The sequence below is a fragment of the Panthera tigris genome, chromosome A2 (assembly GCF_018350195.1).
Source record: "Panthera tigris isolate Pti1 chromosome A2, P.tigris_Pti1_mat1.1, whole genome shotgun sequence".
In the NCBI taxonomy this organism is placed as follows: Eukaryota; Metazoa; Chordata; class Mammalia; order Carnivora; family Felidae; genus Panthera; species Panthera tigris.
The window spans coordinates 17,190,328-17,207,460 of NC_056661.1; the positions used below are offsets into that span (position 1 = coordinate 17,190,328).

A 17,133-nucleotide genomic window follows, 5' to 3' on the forward strand; every position below is an offset into this window, starting at 1 on the left:
ATCACAGTAGGGACAGTAACTTTATAAAGGTCAAACCAGGTTTAATAATTTGTTCATGTGCTGACTGAAGTAATGGTTCCCAGGCCATTTCTAGTCTCCTTCTCTGAGCCTACATGGACTGGGAATCAAATAAAAACACAGAAGAGGGGCGCCTGGGTGTCTCAGTTTGTTGAGCATCCAACTTCGACTCAGGTCATGATCTCACAGTTTATGAGTTCGAACCCAGCATCGGGCACTCTGCTGTCAGAGTGCAGCCCACTTTGGTTCCTCTGTCCCTCATTCTCTCTGCCCCTCTCCTGCTTACTCTCTCTCTCTAAGAATAAATAAATGAACTTTGAAGAAATAAAACCACCAAAGACACAAATATTCAAACATAAAACATAAAGTACAATACCATCATAAGGATACTGATGACATCACTTCTACATCCCCCTGAGTTTTACTTGGAATAAACTGTGGAAGACACATCTCAGTCAGACTCCCAGAACACAAAGAAACCAAAGTATTTAAAAAGCAGGGTAAAGACTACCCTGGAAAAGTTTCCTATAACTGATGGAATTTTAGGATACAGTTTGGATGAAAATGAAATTCAGTAAATAACAATTTTTTGAAAATTTTGCTGGAGTTACAGAAATGCATATAAATTGTAAGTGTAGGGCTTGACAGATTATGACAAAGTGGACATGTTTGTGTAATCACCACCCAGCTCATGAACTGAAACCTTGAAATGAGCCCAGAAGCTTCTCTCCATGCCTTCCCCAATCACTACCGCTTCTTAATTTCAGAGATTACCATTCTCTTGACTTCCTGCACCAGATGTTAGTTTTACCACTTTGATAATACTTTAAATTGCTCAGGATTTTTAAAACTGAATCTTACTTTTAAAATTAGACTTTTGGGGCGCCTAGGTGGCTCAGTCGGTTGGGCGTCTGACTTCAGCTCAGGTCATGATCTCACCGTTTGTGGGTTCAAGCCCCACATGGGGCTCTGTGCTGACAGCTCAGAACCTGGAGCCTGCTTCAGATTCTGTGTCTCCTTCTCTCTCTGCCTCTCCCCCACTTGTGCTCTGTCTCTCAAAAATAAATGAATGTAAAAAAAAATAAAAAAATAAAAAAATAAAAAAATAAAATAAAATTAGACTTTTTTCTTCTTTCTTTCTTCTTTCTTTCTTTCTTTCTTTCTTTCTTTCTTTCTTTCTTTCTTTCTTTCACATACAAATAATTCATACCCAAGGCAGAAATTCTGAGAGTTCACTACTGGTTTTAAAACTTTAACAAATGGAACAGTTCATTTCTGGAAAAGGCATATACCAAAAAGTGAATTTTACAGCTTAACCTCAAAAGTTCTATCAGTTGCCTGGGGTGCGTGGCTGGCTCCATCAGTAGAGCATGTGACACATGATCTTGGAGTCATGAGTTCAATCCCCATATGGGGTGTAGAAATTACTTAAAAAAAAAAAAAACTTAAAAAAAATAAAGGTTATATTTGTTAGTAGTTAAACCTGAAAGAAAAGATTCTATTAGCCAATTCATACTGATTCCATAAAGGTTTTAGACATCGATGATGGGCTGTAATAATGTCTTTGTATAACACAATGAAATTACATTCCCACATGATGGCATCAAATAAATGAAGTTAAAAGGAGCCATTGTCTACTTAAACACAAGTTAAACATAATTACTGGTTTTAAACTCAGCACAAGTAACCAAATATTAATTTCAGTCAGTGACTCTTGACTAATTGCCACTGCCACTAGAATTAATGTAGTAAAGGTAAAAGAAAAGATGAAAATAGCAAAACTGGACAAGTAGTCAGAGAAGGGTGCTCCCTTTATGAATCCCTGTTCATGTTCTGCATCTTCTAGCAGGACTTAAAACAAAGTCCAATGAGCTTTTGATAAAACAAAAAGATGGAAGTGAGAAAAAGAATCCTATCTGGTAATACACCTCCCAGAGAGTGAACAAGTCATATGATTTTTCCAAGGTAACCATTAGTCAGAAAGATAACAGCCTTTCAGCAACAATAAAGGCCATTAACTTGTATAAATCTAGTTGTCCTTAGATTCTATGAAGGTTCTCTAGCTGCCTATGTCCTGTGTGAATCCTTGTAGCTAAAGAAGCTATATTCCCAAAACATCTAACTAATCCCCATCAATTAAAAAGTGCAATCCATAAAAAAAGGTGGCTTGGGTGTCTGCTAGATCTACTAGGCAGTTAAATACATTCTTGGCAACTATTTTGAGTAGCTGAAATTCTAAGTGCTATGAAGCTTTTTTTCAAATTTGGAAATGATCCTTAGATGAAAGATTATATGTCAGCTCTAAAAGAAACGCACTTCTGATTCCTGAGAATCTGACAGAGGTACGACAAATCTTATAGTGAAAAAATTCAGTAATGAGTGCTGCTGACCTCGAGTGCTTAATAGAAGAATTACATTTCCCACTCAAAACACCCAAACAGTACTGGTACCAAAAAACCACTGGTGTTCTCTGGTGTGAGGACAATAAGCAGGCAAGTCTAAACCTTTTACACTGATCGCAATCATTGGTATGATTTGATGTATTACTATCATCTTTTGGGTTTTTTATTTTTTTAGTTTATTTATTATTTTGAGAGAGAGAGAGCCAGAACAAGCCGGGGGGGTGGGGGGGGGCGCGGGGGGGAGGATCTGAAGCAGGCTCCATGCCTAGAGCAGAGAGCCCAATGCTGGGCTCGAACTCACAAACTATGACATCATGACCTGAGCCAAAGTTGGATGCTTAACTGACTGAGCCAGCCAGGTGCCCAATGTATTGCTATCATCTTTTTTTTTTTTTTTTTTTAACATTTATTTGTTATTGAGAGACAGAACATGAGCAGGGAAGGGGCAGAGAGATAGGGAGACGCAGAATCCGAAGCAGCTCCAGGCTCTGAGCTGTCAGCACAGAGCCTGATGCGGGGCTCGAACTCACAAACTGCGAGATCATGACCTGAGCTGAAGTTGGTGGCTTAACCGACTGAGCCACTCAGGCGCCTATGCTATCATCTTATATGTTGTTTTGTGCACTGTTTACCTCATTCTTCTTCTATTTTTTTCATTCTCCTGCCTTCTGTTCAATTAATATTTTTTTCTTTATCTTCCTTGACTGGCTCAGAAGCTATAAATTATATTTCTAGGGGCACCTGGCTAGCTCAGTCAGTAGAGCATGAGATTCTTGATCTTGGGGTTATGAGTCTGAGTCCCACATTGGGTGTAGAGGCTACTTAAAAATAAAACCTTAGGGGTGCCTGGGTGGCTCAGTCGGTTAAGCGTCTGACTTCGGCTCAGGTCATGATCTCACGGTTCGGGAGTTCGAGCCCCGTGTCGGTCTCTGTGCTGACAGCTCAGAGCCTGGAGCCTGTTTCGGAGTCTGTGCCTTCCTCTCTCTGACCCTCCCCCGTTCGTGCTCTGTCTCTCTCTGTCTCAAAGATAAATAAATGTTAAAAAAAAATTAAAAATAAAATCTTAAAAGAAAAAAAAACCTTTTTTTAAAAGCTTGTTTACTCTGAGAGAGACAGAGAGTGAGGGGCAGAGAGAGAAAGGGAGAGAGAATTCCAAGCAGACTCTGCACTCAGTGTGGAGCCTGATGTGGACTCGAACCCACAAACCATGCGATCATGACCTGAGCCGAAACCAAGAGTTGGACACTTAACTGAGTCACCCAGGAACCCCTATTTTTATTTTTTTTAATGTTTATTTATTTTTGAGAGAGAGAGAAAAAAAAAAAGTACAAGCGGGGCAGGGGCAGAGAAAGAGGGAGACACAGGATCCGAAGCAGGCTCCAGGCTCTGAGCTGTCAGCACAGAGCCCGACATGGGGCTTGAACTCACAAACTGTGAGATCATGACCTTAGCCAAAGTCATGATCTCACCTGAGCCAGACACTTAACCGGTTGAGCTACCCAGGCGTCCCTACCAATTTATTTTTCTAATATTAGTTCTCGTCATTGTTTATTGTATCCCATTGGGTTATCTTTTCTTCTGTAAAGTACATTCTCTAGTTTCTTCTTTCAGTAAGGGTCACTGGCTGAGATCATCTCTTACTCATTATGAAACTGAAAATCTATCACTTCATCATCCTACAAAGAGTTTAGCTGGATATAGAATTCTAAGTTGACAGTTATTTCTTAGCAAATTGTAGATTACTCCACTGTCTTCTTTTATTATTGTGAAGAATGTTGTTAAATTGCTTTCCACTGTGGTTTTGTACCTTTTCTCTTTAGTAGCTTGTAAGATTTCTTTATCCTTAATATCTGTAGTTTCATTGCACTGGGTCTAGGTGATTATTTTTATTTATCTTGCATGCCATTCAGTGTGCACATTTGTTCTAAGGGTATGCATCTTCAATTCTGGAACATTTCTAAACGTCATGTTAAATGCAGGATTACTTCTCTGCAGTCCCTCTAGTGTAATCTTTTGCAACTTATACACTTATATTAAAGCCCTTCAATCTAGTCTTTTTTTATAAGTTTACTTATTTTGAGAGAGAGAGCATGAGTGAGCAGGGGAGAGTCAGAGAGAGGGAAAGAGAGGATCACAAGCAGGCTCTGTGCTGTCAGCGCAGAGCCTGACTTGGGACTTGAACTCACGAACCATGAGATCATGAACTGAGATGAAATCAAGAATTGGACACTTAACTGACTGGGCCACCCAGGCACTCCTAGTCTTCATGTTTTTTAATTGTTCTGTTTTGTTTTTCTCTTAGTAATAAACTATGCACTCAGAATACAACATAACTTTCCAACTCACTAAACCTCTTTCCACTAAGACCTATCTGGAGTTCATGACATCTGTGTTTATTCAACAATTGCATTTTTAATTTCTAGGATTTCCATTTGGTTCTTTAAATATTTACCTGTCAACTTTTCATTCCTGGTAATTTTTATTTCATAATTTCTTATTCTTTTAAAACAGATATCCTTCCTTTATATCTTTGGATACTCTAAAATATGTACTTTCAAGTTATTAGGTTACTCCATCATCATTTTATTTTTAATATTTTTAAATGTTTACTTATTTTTGAGAGATAGAGTGAGTGTGGGTGAGGGGCAGAGACAGAGGGAGACACAGAATCCGAAGCAGGCTCCAGGCTCCCAACTGTCAGCACAGAGCCCAACATGGGGCCCAAACCCACCAGCCATGAGATCATGACCCAAGCTGAAGTCAGATGCTCAAATGATTGAGCCACCCAGGCGCCCCTCATTTTATTTTTAAAACAGGATTTTTAAAATGTTTTTTTTATTTTTGAGAGAGAGACAGAGACAGAATGTGAGTGGGGAAGGAGCAGAGACAGAGAGATACAGGATCCAAAGCAGTCTCCAGGCTCTGAGCTGTCAGCACAGAGCCTGACACAGGGCTCAAACTCACGGACCGCAAGATCATGACCTGAGCCGAAGTTGGACGCTTAACCGAGTGAGCCACCCAGGTGCCCCCTAAATGTTTTATTTTTGAGAGAGAGAGAGAGAGAACGAGAAAACGAGTGAGCCAGGGAGGGACAGAGAGAGAGGGAGACACAGAATCTGAAGCAGCCTCCAGTCTCTGAGATGTTGGCACAGAGCCCAATGCGGGGCTCAAACTCACAAACCAAACCTTGAGATCATGACCTGAGCTGAAGTTGGTTGCTTAACCTACTAAGTCACCGAGGCGCCCCCTCCATTATTTTCATTTTAATTGCAGTGAATTCATCTCTTAATGTTGATTTTGTTGGCTTTTTCTTTTGGATAGGTTTTCTTGTATGTTTGGAAGCTTGATTTATAAACAACTCATGAATGGGAATTTTTCCCTTACACATGTATCTCCTTCCCTGATGGTTTTGTGATAATCTCTACTCAATCCTCCAGGAACCCCAACCAGAAACAAGCCTTACATTAGTAACTTGAGACTCCGTTTCCACCGTAAAATTTGGGAGACAGGAGATCTACACATCCAGTGAGAGGGTAGCTGGATATAGGTTTGGACTCAAGGTTGTGTCTACTTCCTAGGTATACAATTTCATGTAAGCTACATTTTAGGCATAGATGGATTTTTTCTAGTCTCTGTTAAGTTCAGGGAACCCCACCTAAATTCCTAAATGCATGCAGTAATCCTGGGCCCAGTTATCCTCATCACATGGGGCACTTGTCCCCACCCACTCAATCACATTACCTTATAGGTTATAAACTTCAAATTGCCTCTATTTCTAGATCCATATAGTCCAAGATTACAACTCTGTTTCTGGCCAACATAAAATTTTGTCTTGCTTTTTAATATGGATATGTAATTTATTTATTTAAAAGTTTGTTTGATGGGAATGCAAGCTGTTGCAGCCACTCTGGAAATCAGTATGGAGGTTCCTCAAAAAACTAAAAATAGAACTACCCTATGACCCAGCAATTGCACTACTAGGCATTCATCCAAGGGATACAGATGTGCTGTTTCGAAGGGACACACGCACCCCCGTGTTTATAGCAGCACTATCAACAATAGCCAAAGTATGGAAATAGCCCAAATGTCCATCGATGGATGAACGGATAAAGGAGATGTGGTATGTATATACAATGTATATACTCGGCAATCAAAAAGAATGAAATCTTGCCATTTGCAACTACGTGGATGGAACTGGAGGGTATTATGCTGAGTGAAATTAGTCAGAAAAAGACAAAAATCATAGGACTTCACTCATGTGAGGACTTTAAGAGACAAAACAGATGAACATAAGGAAAGGGAAACAAAAATAATATAAAAACAGGGAGGGTGACAAAACAGAAGAGACTCATGAATATGGACAACAAACTGAGGGTTACTGGAGGGGTTGTGGGAGGGGGGATGGGCTAAATGGGGAAGGGGCACTAAGGAATCTACTCCTGAAATCATTGTTGCACTATATGCTAACTAATTTGGATGTAAATTAAAAAAAAAAATAAAACAACTTAAAAAAAAAGTTTATCTGAGAGAGTGAGTGAGCCAGAGAGAGCATGCATATGCAAGTGTAGGGAGGGCAGAGAGGAAGAGTGAGAATCCCAAGCAGGCTCAGTGCTGTCAGCTTGGAGCCCCACGCAGGGCTCAAACCTACAAACTGTGAGATCATGATCTGAGTGGAAATCAAGAGTCCGATGTTTAACCAACTGAACCACCCAGGCAACCCTGGATATATAATATTAATCTTTTATTAATTTTACCATGTGTTTGAAACAAAGGGAGTGGCATCAAAGTGTGTACAAGGCTACCTTGACCAGAAGCCCAGTTTCATTCACATTTTTAAAAAAGACTGTATGTTGGCACTTTCACGGTACCCCATGGTTAACAGTGATAGCTAAAAGGCAGCCTGGGAGCTATACATTCTCTTTCCAGTTTTACCAAAAAAATATTTTCTAGATTGAAATGAATAACTGATTTGTGCAATTTGGCCAATGACACTAGCTAGAGTTTTCTTCTGAAATAACTGATTTAGGGGCATCTGGCTGGCTCAGTCAGTGAAGGGTGCAACTCTTGATCTCAGGGTTATGGGTTCGAGCCCCAAGTTGGGTGAAGAGATTGCTTAAAAATAAAGTATTTAGGGGCACCTGGGTGGCCCAGTTGGTTAAGCGTCTGACTCTTGGTTTCGGCTCAGGTCATGATCTCATGGTTTGTCAGTTCAATCCCCACGTCGGGCTCTGTGGTGGCAGCATGGAGCCTGCTTGGAATTCTTTCACTCCCTCTCTCTCTGTCATTCCCCTGTGCGTGCATGCACGTGCACTCTCTCTCTCTCTCTCTCTCAAAATAAATAAACATTAAAAACATAATTGATTTATAACAGTGTGCATAATGAAAAATGTGATACTCCATTACCCAAATCCCCGTATTTCTGCAGTTTGGGGACAAAAATGAACTCAAGGCTTTGAAAGAAGTACATATATAAATGAAATATATTCATGTTCCAATGTTGCAATGATACAAACCTTAAAATACTGGTGCAAAGGACAGGGATAAGTTTGAATAAAAGAAATCTTATAGAGATGCACTTTGGTATAATTACAAATGAAATGCTATAATCTGATTTTTAAAATCCAGGGTGGTGGGCATTGGGTCACTGTCAGGAACTATACAGGTGCAGGTCTGGAATTTTACCCCACTTACAAGCTAAACTGGTAGTTACCCTGTTACTACCTGGTAGGTGTTGACAGAAGACACAAGACTCCTGGATCAGACACAAAGGACTTCAATCACAGCAAAAGCAGTAGCTGAGCCTCATGAGTAGCCGAGCTTCATAACAGTTCCCTATGCCCCCCAAGTTTCCTGGGTGTAATATGAAAATGTTGACCATAGTTGTCTGCTCACATAGTGTTTCATTATCAGAGAGATACACTGAATTTGGGAGATTGTTTTTATAGCAAGTGGAAGTTAAATCTGCTCTTTGTCCTGGGGGAGACAATACTTCATCTCTCCAGGTTTCTGCTGAAAACACAGCCCTGAAAAACAGTCTAGGTAAAGAGAAGGTAGGGCCATGCATTCTTGGTATATCCAACGTGAACTTGCAGGGATGTTTAAGGTCCATGACATAACATATACTATCTCATCACTTTTGTGTATTTTGAAATTAGTACAAACTTATCTAATTATAATAGAAAGTAAATATAGGTGTGCCTGGATGGATCAGTCGATTAAGCGTCTGACTTCAGCTCAGGCCATGACCTCGTGGTTCATGAGTTCAAGCCCCGCATCAGGCTTTGCACTAACAGTGTGGAATCTGCTTGGGTTTCTCTCTCTCTCCCTCTCTCTGCCCCTCCCCTGTTTGCGTGTACTCTCTCTCTCTCAAAATAAATAAACTTCTAAATGTTTTAAAAAGAAACATACATCTGAGTCTAATATATTTGAAAATGCATGAATGGCTACCGTTATAAAATATAACACTATAAATTTCTTTCTCAGGAACCCTACACATTCCAGATACTTTCTTTTTTTATTATCATAAAAGGAATACATACTTTTGGTCACCCAAAATCCAACAATGTAGAAGAGTATAAAGTGGAAACTAAGAGACTCTAATTTAGCTGCACAGGTAATAATTCTAATATAGGAGCACCAGGCTGGCTTGATCAGTAGAGTATGAAACCCCTTGATCCGTGGGTTGTGAGTTCAGGCCCCATATTGGCCGTAGAGCTTACTTTAAAAAAACAAAACAAAAACAACAGTTCTGATATATTCTTGCAGAGATGTTCTATGCTTACATAAGCATATGTATAAACACATGGTCTTTTTAAAAACATAGTTGGAATCATAAACATACTATCACAAAACATGCCTTTTTATGCTCAACATTTCCTGGATATTTTTCAGTGTTTTCACACTAGATCTAACTCATTAATTAATTAGTTAATTAATTAATTTACTTATTGGAGCCCAATGCAGGGCCTCAACTCACAACCCTGAGATCAAGACCTGAGCTGAGATCGAGTTGGATGCTTAACTGACTGAGCCACCCAGGCGCCCCATAACTCATTCTTTTAAATTGCTGCATACTACTTCATTTAATTGATGTTATCATGGACTGATTTGTGTCTCCTCCAAACTCATATGTTGAATCCCTAGCCCCCAACATGACTGTATTTAAATAGGGTCTTTAGGGAGTTAATGAAGACTAATTGAGGTCATGAGTGGGACTCTAATCCGATAGGATTAGTGTCCTTAAAAGAAGAACAGGCACCAGAGACCTCTCTCTCTCCACACAAGCACAGAGGAAAGGCTATGTGAGGGCATAGCAAGACAGCAACCATCTGCAAGCCAGGGATAAGGGCCTCAGCAGAAAGCAACTCTGATGGCACCTTGATCTTGGATTTCTGGCCACAGAACTATGAAAAGGTAAATTTCTGTTGTTTAAGCCACCCAGATTGTGGCATTTCATAATGACATCTGGAGACTAATACAGATATATTCCTTTTGTTTTTAAGTTTATTTAGACAGAGAGAGAACATGGGGGAGGGGCAGAGAGAGAGAATCCCAAGCAGGCTCCACACTGTCAGCACAGAGCCAGATGTGGGGCTTAAACCTACAAACCGCAAGATCCTGACATGAGGCAAGATCAAGAGTTGGATGCTCAATGGACTGAGCCACCCAGGCACCCCAGGGCATGCACATTTTAAATCTGATACTGCCAAACTGACTTCTAAATAAATACTACCAATTTACAGTTCCCACAATAGTGTGTGAATGCTTGTCTCCCATGTGCAAGTGCTCATTCAACATGTATTCAGCACCTACTTCTGACAGTGCCAGACATTGTGCAAGGTGCTAATGAGACAGCGATGACAATTAAGTCCCTGCCCTCAAGATCTTTATTCTAGGGGAGAAACCAGCAATAAATAAGGATTCCACAAATAAATACACAAGGTGGTCTGAGAAGTTGTCTTTGAGATAACATCTGAGCAGAGACCCAGATGAAGAGAGAAAACAAATCTTACCAATACTTGAAGAAAGAATGCTAAGTGTGTTTCATAGTTCCAAGTATCTTTAAAAAATAAGCAAAGTTGCAATTCTATTCCTAGCTAAGTACCCAAAAGAAATACAAACAGGTATTCAGACAAAAATGCATACATCAACGTTCACAGCAGTGTTATTCCTGATAGCCAAAAGGTGGAAATAACCCATATGCCCAACAACATATGAATAGAACAAAATGAAACATTATTCAACTATAAAAAAAATGAAGCAATGACATATGCTACAAAACAGATAAATCTTAAAAACATTATGCTAACTGAAAAAAAGCCAGATATAAAAGGCCATATGTTATATGATTTCATTTATATGAAATATCTGGGATAAGAAAATCCATGGAAACAGCAGTTTAGTGGTTGCCAGGGGCTGTTGCTGGGGAGGATGGGAGGAGGAGGATGGGGAGAAACTGCTTAACAGGTACATATGGGACTTCCTTTTGGGGTAATGAAAATGTTCTGGAACTAGAGAGTAGTTATGGTTGAACAACATGTACATGTACCAAATGCCACTGAAATGTACACTTGAAAATGGTTAAAATGTTGAATTTTATGTCATGCATATTTTGCTACAATAAAAGATAACACATTAAAAAAAAAAAAAAAGCAAGGTAGGGGCACCTGGGCGGCTCAATCAGTTAAGCGTCCAATTTTGGCTCAGGTCATGATCTCATGGCTTGTGGGTTCGAGTCCCCATCAAGCTCTATGCTGTCAGCACAGATCCTCTGTCCCTCTCTCTGCCCCCCACCTCAAAAATAAATAAACATTAAAAAAAGTAAAGTTGAACTTTCTCTTCCTAGACCTAATGGTCATTATGCAATGTATTTTTGTTGACTTCCTATTCATGCCCAATACCCATTTAAAAGAAAATTTTAATGTTTATTTTTGAGAGATAGAGACAGAATGCAAACAGGGGAAGGGCAGAGACAGAGGGAGACACAGCATCCGAAGTGGGCTTCAGGCTCCAAGCTGGCAGCACAGAGCCTGACATGGGGCTCAAACTCATGAACTGTGAGATCATGACCTGAGCCGAAACCAAGAGTCGGATGCTTAACCAGGCACACCCAGGGACCCCATCAATACCCATTCTCTGTTGAATTATGGATGTTAAAAAATTAATCTGTGGAAACATCTGCGTGGCTCAGTTGGTTAAGCGTCCAACTTTGGCTCAGGTCATGATCTCGAAGTTCTTGAGTTTCAAGCCCCACATCAGGCTTTGCACTGGTGGTGCAGAGCCTGCTTGGGATCTCTCTCTCCCTCTCCCCATCTCTCTTCCCCTTTCCCACTTGTGTTCTCGCTCTCTTAAAATAAATAAACTGAAAAAAAATTAATCTTTGAACTCAGCATATTAAGGAAATTAATTCCCTACCTTAATGAAAACCAGTTTATGGAATTTTCCATATTTACATAGAGATCTGAAAAAGTACCAGTTCACTGTAAATGGAATTGTTTAGAGTAATGGAATTTCAGAATTGAAATGGCCTTAAAAGTCATCTCATTCAACTTTGTTCTGACTTAAGAATCTTCTAACTCTACAGTATATCTTGCTAAATGTCCCCTTTGACTTTGACAAAGCACAGAAAGGGAGTGTTTAGCCTTTTTTGAAAACCTACTTTGAAGTACCCACAAAATTACCTCAGTCTGGAGTAGTAAACATAAAGGGGGAAAATGCCACTCAAACTAGGCAACTGAAGAGAGTTTACAAATGAGGCTATTGACACAAATTGTGGGCAGGTTTAAACGAATCCAAGAAATACTGTAGGGCTATCAACACAGAACCTCCCACAGGCACACAGTGACATTAGCTTGGAGGTGTAACAGAGCTCCTAGATCTCACTCCTCATGGCTGTAGATCCCATGACAAAAATTATGTTCTTCTACCCTATTTCCTGTGGCTCAATGGCCTTGAGCCACAAATTCCACTTCAATATATAAAATAAAATTGGTTCTACCAACACTTCAAGAAACTGAAGAAAAGTAACCTGAGTGGCATGAATCCACAGGACAATAATCTGATGGGAGGTAATTATCCAAACATGGCACTGGGGACTCAAATATAACACAAAGAAGCTGGTGTTCTAGTTGGGGAAGATGGAGCAAAGAAATACCTTGGAGTGCTGCCCCACGGAGAAAAATAAACTGCCATAGAAATTCAAAGGCATTCAACGGTCTGAAGTGAAGTTTCTAGACAGAGATGTTAGCAAAGTATGAGGTCTACGGACCGGACCCAGGAAAATAATGTAGTGATAAGGAAATGAGCAGCAAACGAGATGAAAGATGTGGGAGAAAGCAAAAAAGACACTGACTGGCACTCATCCTATTATAAAGTGCATCACTTTATCAACTTCCACCAGATACAACCATTCATTAAGAATAAAGGCTCAAGAAAAAGGAAAGGACCTTAAGAAAGAAAACTAAAAACAGAAAATCTGCAGGAAGTAAAACTACTTAGAATGCTCCACTTGTGTCTCTTTCGCAGTGCTTCCTCTAGGTTTCAAGACTCGCTTACATGCTTTTCTCATTCCGTCAGAACGTCTTTTACAGTAGGGACCACATCTTCAGACTTAACATTCACAACGGCATTTCTTTTTTTTTTTTTTTTTAATGTTTATTTATTTTGAGAGCGAGCGAGCGAGCAGGGGAGGGGCAGAGGGAGAGGGAGAGAGAGAATCCCAAGTAGGTTTCCTACTGACAGCACAAAGCCTGACATGGGCTCCGACTCGCAAATTGTGAGATCATGACCTGAACCAAAACCAAGAGTCAGACACTTAACTGACCGAGCCACCCAGGTGCCCTCACAACTGCATTTTAAACATAATCTGTATGCCTCTTCTACAACTTCCTTGTCCCTTAATTATGTTAACAGTGTGCAAGTTTTCCAGCCCCTGGGCACAGATCTCAGTCACCTCTCCACACACCTGTGGCCAGGGACAAGCAAGGTGCTCTGTCATCACCCTGTCATTCCTTTCTTGCCCTTTTTGCTGCTGAGCATAGCTGAATCCCTCAGTACCCCTCTTCTCATTAGTACCCTAACTCCTATTTTTCCTGCCAATCTTACCCTCACACTTCCAGAATAACCTTCTTAAAATCGGACAGTTATTTTACTTTCCTTAGAATTATAAACCTAATGCATACAAATTTGCATGCAAGAATAATTGCATACAAATAAGGTCAACATCCCTCAGCACAGCATTCATAGCTATACTTTTTTGTTCCATCGCCTCTAAAACCTGTACACATATCCAACCCTCTGGCCATACTGCATTACCATATGCATACATATTCTTAGAATCTGCCTTTTGTTCCACTGGCTGTCTTTGCTTCTATGGTTCCTTCTTGATTTTGGCATTGAGTAACTATTCCTCCCTCTCAACCCTTCATACCTCCTCTCCAGCATTTAGCACTTTCTCTCTGCCTCACACAATGTTTTCATCTTATCAGGCCCTAAGCCCCTTAAGGACAGGTCGTTGTGTCTTCAAACCTGCTTACAACAATTGTTATACACTTGACTCAAATATGTGCACACGGATCATTTCCCATAGAGCATAGCACAGCACCATGCCCTGCTCAGAAAAGGCGTCAAGTAGTTGCATGAATGCACGATGCTCCACACCCACCACCCCCGCCCTTCTGTCCAATGTAGAAAGAAAATACTTGTTACATTTAATTGCTCGGGTAAAAATGACGGGATATGTCACTAATTCTTCATTTATTCCAAAAGGCCACGTCTTAAAAGCATTTTCTAGGTCTTTCCAGCTATAAAGTCTTGACCCAGCCTCAGAGCTACCCCAACTGAGTTCTCTCGTTTACTTAGTTGGAAGTCCACTGAACTCCCACGGAGCCTCATCTAGAGGACCGCAGCATGTGTCTGGGACAATGCCCTTGTTCACTTAGGCGAGGCCAGGGGCGGGGGCGAGACCTCCAGACCCGACGGCACTCGGACCAGCAAGGGCTACCTTGTCCTTTTCCCAGCGTCGCACAGTTTACAACGTGCCATCGCGTTGGTCTCCTCCTAACAATGTCGTGAAGCAGAAATTCTCACCTCCCTAAAGAAACAGAAGATCGGAGGGGAGATGGAGAGGAGAAGAGGCGTGGCAACGGGCTGTGGCGGGGAAGGCGAGTGGAGGTCCGGAGCCCGAGCTGGATTTCGTTCCTGGCTCAGCCCTTGCCGGCCGGGGGCCGTGGGGCGGGCGCGCAGAGGACGCGAGAGCCCTCCAGCTCTCACACTGCGAGGGGCTGAGGCGCAGCGAGAGGGGCGCCGTGCGGGACCCCGGTCGCCCAAGCCCGCTCTCTCAGCGGCCCCACCGCTACCCGCGCGCCCACCCCTTCGGCGGCTCTGCCGGAAGTCCCGCCTGCGCCCGCCGCGGCCGCCCCCCATTGGGCCCGGCGCCGGGGTCTCGCCGCGGGTTGGCCGTCCGGCGGCGTGAGCCCTGGGAGGCCTCTGCGAGCCACTGCTGGGGGACCCTCCGGAGACCCGCTCAGAAGCGGGGTTGCCGCGGGAGGCGGAGCGAGGAGCGCCGGGGCTACCGGCGGGACTTCCGCCACGGGACCCGGAAGGGGCCGCGCTGCCGCTGGTGGGAGTTGTAGTCCGGCCGTGGTTGGGGGGGGGCCCGCGGCTCATGCGCGGTGCACCGAGGCTTGTTTCACATCTGTAACAACAGGTGAATTGGGCTTTTTATTCTCCCCTTTCGTGTCCCCTTGAGGAGCTTGCCGTGGCCGGGGGTGGTCGGCGCGAGGAGGGGCCCGGGTCCGATCGCCGGCTTGGCGGAGAGTGGGGCGGAGAAGCGGGCGGGCCCGAGGAGCAGGCCGGGCATCCTAGGCCTGCCCGCGAAGCCGGCCCAGCCGAGCCGTGGGCAGCCAGGCCTCGGCCTGCCGTTGCCATGGAGCCTGGGCGGGGGCGGGGGCCAGGCCGGTCCGCCGGGGCGGGCCTGGTAGCCAGGGGCTCCGCGGGGACCGCGGGAGAGGCCGCTTCATTGGCGCAACGACGCCTCCGCCTCAGGGGATGCTCAGTTCCCCGAGGCAGGGCCTGGAGGAAGCCCCCGGAGTGCCCCGGGACCTTTGTCTGTACCCCGTGCCGCCTGGACCGTTCGTCCAAAGGGAGGCCTGGTGCATTCTGGTCCCCCTCGTTTGCCCCTTTTTGCACCCACCTTGTCACTGGGGGAGGCCAAGGGGTGAGGTGTTCTTTGTTTGCTGGTGGTGACTTGCCCCATTTCGCAGGGGAAGACCTAATGCATGTTGGGTCCTTTGTTTGCACTGAACTGGAGTCCCAGGGGTCCTCAGAACCCCCAAGCCCCGAGTATGGCGTCAGCATGCTGTCTAGCTAGTCCTCGGGTAGCAACATTGGTCACCGTAATTGTGATGTTGCAAGGCAGAGATTGTCCCACTTTGCAACCCCAGTCCACAGGGGCTTGCCGTACACTGTGGCAGGTGGACTGCAGATGGCCAGGTGCAGACTCTCAAACTGTTTTTGGTTGCAACTTACTGGCCACAGGGAAAGGAGACATTGATGGTTTCCCTTGGTGTTTCTTTGAAGGCAATAAAGCCACTGTCATTGTGGGTCTTGACTACATCTTACAATTAAATCTTGGAGTTTTGGAGTTTCCAGGAGGGAGGCCTCTTTTCTTGATGGAGTTTATGGGAGTGCTCTTTATTTGTATACCTGTTTAAGATGCGGGAAACACATCCTTCGCTGTATTTTTTATCTGTGTTAGGTTGTCCCTTTGCCTTCAAAAGATGTTTATTCTCCCAAGCGTTTTAGCTTATGTAGCCATGGTCCAAAGTTTATCAGTTGGACCCTTCTTTCCCCTTTCAACCTTTGTGTCACTATAAAATATTATTTCCAAGAATGAACCATGGGACATCTAGGCAATATATCTAGCATAATATCATGGAAATAATAAAAATATTGTAGTATTAAGCGTGTGAAGCTTTGGAGTCCAGTACCCAACTTCAGGTTTCCATTTTGCCCTGAGGCAGCTATGGGATCTTGGGCAAGTTGTGTGACTTTCTCTGGGAAAATCTGCCTCTATTTCCTTCTCTGGGAAAGATCATTTCTGCCTCCCTGGGTAGTTGCATAGATTAACTGCTATAAAATCTATGGAAGTACTTTGTGAACTATAAAAATGATATTCAATGTCTAGTTGTTATTTTCTTCATCTGGAAGAGCTTGATCTACCTTAGATAGGGTTGTGTTAGAGTCAATACAGGATTAGAACTCAAAACTGAAGCAGGTTGGGGTGCCTGGGTGGCTCAATCAGTTAAACGTCCGACTTCAGCTCAGGTCATGATCTCGCGGTTAGTGAGTTCAAGCCCTGTGTCGGGCTTTGTGCTGACAGCTCGGAGCCTGGAGCCTCTTCAGATTCTGTGTCTCCCTCTCTCTGCCCCTCTGTTCATGCTCTCGCTTGCTCTTTCAAAGAATAAATAAACATTAAAAAATTTAAAAAAAAACTGAAGCAGGTTTTGCTCTGGGCTCAGAGAAAATATTTTCAGGACTACAAACCCCTCTTTACCATGACATCTCTTTCTTGGTATCTTTGCAGGTGCTGGTGTAGGGTAGCTCACGATTTGATGGGTCGTGAGTGGGTCATGGCAGGTCCTGAAGTGAGACCAGTGTGTCCAGTGTGTGTTTCATGCTATTAACAAAATGTGTCCTTGTTGTTAGAGTTAGT

The 17,133-nt window shown here is 43.0% G+C and overlaps 2 protein-coding genes across 7 annotated transcripts in view; one reads left to right on the top strand and one right to left on the bottom strand.

Annotated features, from left to right (window-relative positions):
- Nucleotides 1–15,755, bottom strand: part of SMARCC1 (SWI/SNF related, matrix associated, actin dependent regulator of chromatin subfamily c member 1) — a 201,888-nt gene extending 186,133 nt beyond the window's left edge. For all 3 annotated transcript variants that reach the window (XM_042978828.1, XM_042978827.1, XM_042978829.1), the window contains exon 1: nt 15,613–15,755. In XM_042978828.1, the coding sequence (XP_042834762.1) occupies nt 15,613–15,675 (63 nt within the window). In that variant the 5' untranslated portion in view covers nt 15,676–15,755. The remainder of the gene's footprint in view (nt 1–15,612) is intronic.
- The window catches only part of DHX30 (DExH-box helicase 30), a 30,247-nt gene continuing 27,756 nt past the window's right edge, over nt 14,643–17,133 (top strand). For 3 of the 4 annotated variants that reach the window (XM_042978820.1, XM_042978822.1, XM_042978821.1), the window contains exon 1: nt 14,644–15,126. The gene's annotated coding sequence lies outside the window, so the exon portion shown is untranslated. Of the gene's footprint in view, nt 15,127–17,133 lie in introns of all 4 variants that reach the window. The other variant, XM_042978818.1, reaches the window with a different exon arrangement.